General features: G+C 31.6%; 1 protein-coding gene across 1 annotated transcript; it reads left to right on the forward strand.

Moving 5' to 3' along the window:
• The first annotated feature begins 223 nt into the window (after positions 1-223).
• Positions 224-1,171, forward strand: LOC107414951 (uncharacterized). Its single transcript, XM_048470876.1, has one exon. The coding sequence runs from the start codon at positions 224-226 to the stop codon at positions 1,169-1,171; it is 948 nt and encodes a 315-aa protein (XP_048326833.1).
• The last annotated feature ends 5,608 nt before the right edge of the window (positions 1,172-6,779 follow it).

A 6,779-nucleotide genomic window follows, 5' to 3' on the forward strand; every position in this document is an offset into this window, starting at 1 on the left:
TCCACTATTATTATCCCTTTTCCATGCATAGTCTCCATCTACCACCGCCACCACTTTCACCACCGCCGCCATCTCCGGTATTGCCTCCGGTAGTACCGACTTATTTTCTTCTCATCGACGTCAGATATAGGGAATAATATATATATATATATATATATATATAGGGCCGGATCACATACTGACATACATATATTATTAATATTATTATTATTATTAGATATCGATGACCTACATTTCTTCCACACCATTCTTGGACACCGCTTTCGACCTCACCACCTTATCCTTCATCACCGTCCTCCTCGTCGTCTGTGTTTTGTCCCTCTGCTTCGTCTTCTACCTCCGATTCAAATCCCGCTCTTCCCACCATTTGCAAAGCTTCAACTCTCTTTGGACCGTCCGCTTCCTCCTCGTCCTCTTCATCACCCTTTGGGCCCTCAACGAGCTTCTTCGAATCCCCACCTTTCGCCGCCGATATCTCCACGATATCTGGCCGTCATTGAACCGAGACCAAGAATCCACCCTCTGCAAAGTCAACGTTGTCCTTTCTTTGGGGCTCTTCGAGCCTGCTTTTTTGGTAACCCTGCTTTTCCTCGTAGACGTGTCGATCAAGAAACAGACTCCGAGGAGTCTTTGGGCTATCGGTTACATTTTGTCCATGTGCGTCCCCATTTTGTGCTTCCAATCCATCCTGGTTTTCTCCCGTTACGATCTCGGCGGATATTGGCCTCACTACTTCCGCAGAAGCTACGTGATCCTTTCCAAAGGCCGGTTTGGAGGAGACGAATCCGTGCTTTGCTCGTACCCGTTGTTGAGCACCATTGTTTTCGGTGCTTTCGGCATCGGCTACTCGTTTTGGTTCTTGTTGTCTTGCTGGAAGGTCGTTTCCATGGTGATCAATAAGGCCTTGAGAGTTCGGATTTATGGGCTCGCCACCGCGGTTTTGACTTCCGTGCCGGCTCAGATTGCTTTCTTGGGGTTGTCCGTGGTGTGGGACCCGAATGAAGCCTTGTATGGCGTCATGGCTATGCTTGTTTTTCTCAGCACATTCGTTTGCGCCATGGTGGGACAGGGTATTTTGGTAATTAGACCGATTGCCGACTCGTTAGCCGCCGGAGCTGACTTCAGTAGTCGGTGTAATTCAGAAGGAGGGAGGAGACGGGTGAATGCTTGATTGAGGAGGTGGAAGGACAGGATGGAGATTTCACACATTTGGAAATAATCAAGGGCTATTTTTTTTTTGGCCAATTTCAAATGGGAGAAATAAATTTTTTTAGGGGGAGAAAAAAAAAAAATGTAAAGCTATTATTTGATGTTTTTATGTTTTCCTTTGCCCTCTCTCTTTCTCTCTCTAATCTCTCTTTTAGTATAAACACCACATGTTAATTGTGTTTAGAATTTAGATTTGTTTTTTTAATTTTATTATTATTCTTTTATTCACAATTAAAACATTCGAAAAAAAAAAGAAAAAAAAAAGATTTTGCAAAGAAATGAGAGAATTCAATCATGTGTAATAATTTTCTTTTGGTATTATTTTTCTTCATTCTTTGTTTGAGTCAACTTTTTTTTTTTTTTTTTTTTGGATAGATTTTGAGTAACCTTTTTATTGTCTTGATTGTTTCTCCTAACTGGATATACAGTAACCATTCATAACTCTTAAAATTAACATTCTGTGTACATTATGCAAATTATAATTTTAAAAAAATCCTAATATTCACCCCTGGTTTAGTTGGTAACATTAGTGATTCTTATTTTTGGTTATCAGATTTGTTTAAACGGGTTTGAGTTAAATTTGTATCATTAGCTAATTATATTTTGAGTGATAGTTAGAATTGTCACTTAGCTACAAGCCTAAAATCATTTGAAAGTGTTTATAAAATAATTAAAGCTCTTTTTGATAAACCTTTCTTTTTTGTTTTTTTTTTTTGGGGCCATTATAACATTCATGTATGGTTAATTTCTTAAACAGAAAAGAAAATGCAAAAACCATAAACACATAAAAATTATCGTTCTTACTTTGCTTTTTTGGTAGCTACTAGCTGTCAGCACGAAAAACTTGAACATAAATTAAGCTACACATGACAAATTAACACTCAATCAACTGTAATTAATGAAGGACCTAAATTATTTATCAAAAACCTTTTACATGGAATGCTTCCCATATATATATATATATATATATATATATATGCATAATTCTTAGCAAGAAAAAAATGGAAATTAAAAAGCTCGCAAGCCCGAGGAATGGCAAAAGATGCTAAAATGCAAGGAGAAAGTACAGAGCCCCCAAAATAAGCTGGGCTGGGTCGGAAGAGATCAGCCTAATTAAGCATAGATAATAATATATAACCATCTGCATTTGTCTTTTCTTTTTAATTTTTTAATTTCTGGGTAATCGTTGTATTATAGTTATATAATTATATATATATATATATATATATATAGAGAGAGAGAGAGAGAGAGAGCCAGGCTGAAGAGGGACCGAGGCATATATATCTACCTTCAACGATGTACAAATTTAACCCAAAAGAGAAGAAAAGTAAGAGGCATCTATTTTTTTCTAGCTTTTCTTGGTTATATATATATTGTAAGGTTTGTAAGGTATTTGACTTATTATTCTTCCATATTTCATTTTGTACAATTTAGGCTGGAAAGGTTGAAATTCTAGTACATACATATAGTTAGTACATGGCCCATATTCATTTTTCCATCTTTTCTGATGGTATTTGGATAAGCTTAGTTTGAAAAAATGACAAATAGATTAGGGCTTGTTTTCTTATTCATTCAATAAAGCTCTGTTTGGGCTCTTCCAACCACCATATTACTTCATTTCTCCAACAAATCATTTAATCGAAATAAAGACTAACCGCTTGTGAAAGATTTGTAATAATAGTACTATTATTATGGATATGGATCTCTCAGAGAAGATCCTTGTCCCATACGTATGTACACATATATAGTTTCCCAAAACAATTTCCCAATTTTATTCAAAAGTCAAATAAATAAATAAAAGAACAAAAATAAATTTACAATTTAGAAGGTGTATTCAATTTAAAGTTTAAAAGATCTTATAAGTATTTAAATATTAAAAAATATTCAATTTAGATTTTAAAAGAATCTATACAAGTCCAATAATATTCAATTCAAATTTTAATGGATTTTATAAAAGTCTATTAAAATTTAGGTGGATCCAATTAAAATTTTATAGAATTTTTTTAAAATCTAGTGGTATTCAAAAAGTTATTAATTTTAAAAGATTTTAAAAAATGATAGATCTTAATGAATTTGAAAGGATTTTAATAGTGAAATTGTAAAAAAAATTATCAATATAAAATTCAGTATTAATTTCAAAAATTTAGTTGGATTCTTATAAATTTTTTATAAAATCTATGTAATTTCACAATAATTAATTAAATCCTTTAAAATCTATAATTCATTTTAAATCCATTAAACTCTAAATTAAATATATTTTTAAATGAAAAATACAGTAATGTAACACGATTGCTATGGGTTGCTACATCCCTAATTTGAATTTTTAGTTTAAAATTACTAATTAATTAAAATGTCACTCTGGCATACAATTTGTGACATGATTATACCATCCATCATGTATAGTACGTTTGAAGAAAGTTTGCAAAAACGTAGTTTCCTATATATATATATATATAGTGTTGCAATTTTTTCTCCACTCTTATAGTTCTCATCTCTAGCTATCTTATGTACCTCCCCTTTAAACTTAAAACAGTTTTTTACACAACTTTCTGTTCATTATTATGATTATGATTATTATTATTTTGCTTACAAATTAGTCTATTTTTCCTGTTGGCCTAAAAGATAATGGAAATCCATTTATTGGCATTGTACCGAAATATGTTCAAAGAACCAGGCCATAAATTAAAGTAAACCATAACTAGTCATATGTATATATGAACACAAGCATAAACCCATGTGTTCCGCACTTCCAATATGGTAGTTGTTAAGCACAAAAATAAAAATTCAACGATTAAAAGATAAAGATGGAATTCTATAACCTCCATGAGTTAACCTAATCAAGAAGTAGGCTAGCTGGGTGGCCGAACCACCTTGACCAAGAAATTATAGTATTAATTAAAACGGTAATGCGTATCCATAAAAAAAGGGGAAAAAAGAAAAAAGTATATGAAATCATTATGGGACATGCCAAAGAATTTGGGAATAGTACCATGTTCTAAGGAATCTACATGTAAATGTGAATTATAATTTATGAAAACACAGCATTAATTGTAAAAGTAATATAAATGGAGAAAACAGTATAAATAGAGAGAGAGATGGGGCACCTCACTTTACGCATGACTTTGATATTTCTTCATCCCAAAGCGAAGCTTCACTATCATCCACGTTTTGTGGAGGATCAGCTAGCTCTATACCTTCCTTCATTCATCACTTGCTTCCTTTAATCATTTTTTTTTTAATAATTATTTTTATTTTTTTAACTTTTCTTTTTCTCTTTCTCACTTGCTTTCATTGTCACAGTACAATATCTTATTATATGAGACATTAATTATTTATTGAGTAGTCGTTAATCGACTTTTCATTTTGAATTTTTGGGCATTTTTAAAATATTTCAGACATGATTTTTGTATAAGGACTTGTAGATGTACTAGTGCAGTAAAACTCAGCAATCACATATGAATATAATATATTTCATCAACATCCGTGCAAGTCATGAGCCTTAGAGAAGACGACAACCTAAAACATTTAGTGATGCAGTCTATAATCCAATTTTGGTTAGATGTTGCAATCAAAGTAGATGAAACATTTACCCCTAAAAAAAAAACAAGAAAGAAACAGAAAAAGAGAAAAGCAGCTGGGACAAATATGTAACCATATATGAGGATTGAGAACATAACCAAATTAATGCTTTTTGTCAATTTATTATAGTATGAAATACATGCAATATTTTCTAAAATAAAAAATTAACTTAGAAGAAAGAAAACTAGAATTGATTACTTTTTAAGCCAGTATTTTATGTGATCCATTAATTTGTGATTCCGTAGAGTCAAATTAATGATTAGATAAGTAATGGATTAGACTAGCATTTAATTTTATATATAAAAGTGATGAATAATTTTTTTTATATTTATTTTTTTTGAGAGGATGATGAATAATTTATTATTCAATTTTATACAAAAAGTGAAAACAGAAATATATAGGAAGAATTAATACCCATCTACTGTGTAGAAACTAGAGAGTTGGAGAACCAACAAAAGAAAAAGGAAAAGGAAAAGTGGTTTACCCCAATGGTCTTCTTTTTCATCTGTTTGGTATAATCTTTACTTTTTTTTCCCCTTTTACAACAAATAAAACAAAAACAAAAAAAAAATAATAATAATAATAGAAAGGTTAAACCAAATTATCATTTTGTGGGTCATTTAAACGGCAATAATATTAATTAATTAAGATCTTGATACGATATATAGGATCTACCATTATTCATGGAAATCTTAGACCAATCAAATTCAAGATCATATTATTTATTGAGAATATTGGATTGATGATCAAGTTTGGAAGGGCCAAGATCTTAAGCAGCACATGCATTTCAATATAGAAAAATACAGAGAATAGAAAGTTAATGTTTTCTTTCTTTTCTTCTTCTTCTTTTTTTTTTTTTTTGGGGTAAATAAAAATTAATGCTTTTCTCAATCTGTCTTTTGTTCCACAACAATTTTGCAATAAAATCTGGCACAGAATCCGGTCCCAAATTGGAGCTGAACCTGGGGACCGTTTGTGGGGGCACTTTTGACATTACGATCAAGGGCAATTTTGGTAATTCAGTTCCTAAATTGTTTTCGTAGCCGTGTTTTTTTTTTTTTTAAACTCATTTCGTAGCGTGTTTAAAAGGTACAAATTGTACAATGTTACTATGCCATATATGCAAACCTCAAATCAAATCAATTTTGTTCACTGAAAAATAAATAATTTTTATTTTAATTTAAATTTAATAAAATGAAAACAAGCTGACGGTGACGTCTCTTTATCTCTACATGGACATGTTCGGGGCATGCTATTGGATGTTCCCTCCTTGCTGACGTGTAATGACATCTCACTGTCGGTCGGATATATCGTTCCTGGACCCACTCTTGTTGACGTGGCGAGACGTTTGCCATACGTTCTCCACGTGTCTTAGCGGCTCAAATGTAAAAATTGAATTTGGCATCTTTTCTATTCTACGCTGATTTGCTACGCGCAGATTGAATTTCTCTATTTTCAGGTTCTTCCTTATAGCATTGTTTGGATCATCCTTTAATTAATTTTTTTTATTAAAAAAAAAAAAAAAGAAAAAGAAAAACAAACAAACAGATTTATCATATTACCCGACCCGGCCCAATAAAAATTAATTTCTTTTTCTTTACTCAATTACCTTCACCAGGATATATGGATAATTATTCAAAGATGGAAGATGATTAATTTACTAAAAGAAAAAAAAAAGGCAATAAATTAAAAACAAGTTTAAGTTTTTATTGTTTATCCCTTAATATAAGGGATAAATTATGCTTTTATGTAAAAGAATCCCAAATGTTATGAGAAAGAATATATTTAATTAATTAGATATCATTATGGATTTCCTGGAAATAGAAAAATTCTGATCTGTACATATCAAAAAAAAAAAAATTCCAGCTGTGAATCAAAAAGACATTAGGAAACCTATCTTACACGGCAAATAGTAAAAAACCGACCCAAGATATGACCATTTCAGCTCTCTTCTTTCCCGAATGGCCCTTTGTCTATGAAAAACCAATTTT

The sequence above is a fragment of the Ziziphus jujuba genome, chromosome 8 (assembly GCF_031755915.1).
Source record: "Ziziphus jujuba cultivar Dongzao chromosome 8, ASM3175591v1".
In the NCBI taxonomy this organism is placed as follows: Eukaryota; Viridiplantae; Streptophyta; class Magnoliopsida; order Rosales; family Rhamnaceae; genus Ziziphus; species Ziziphus jujuba.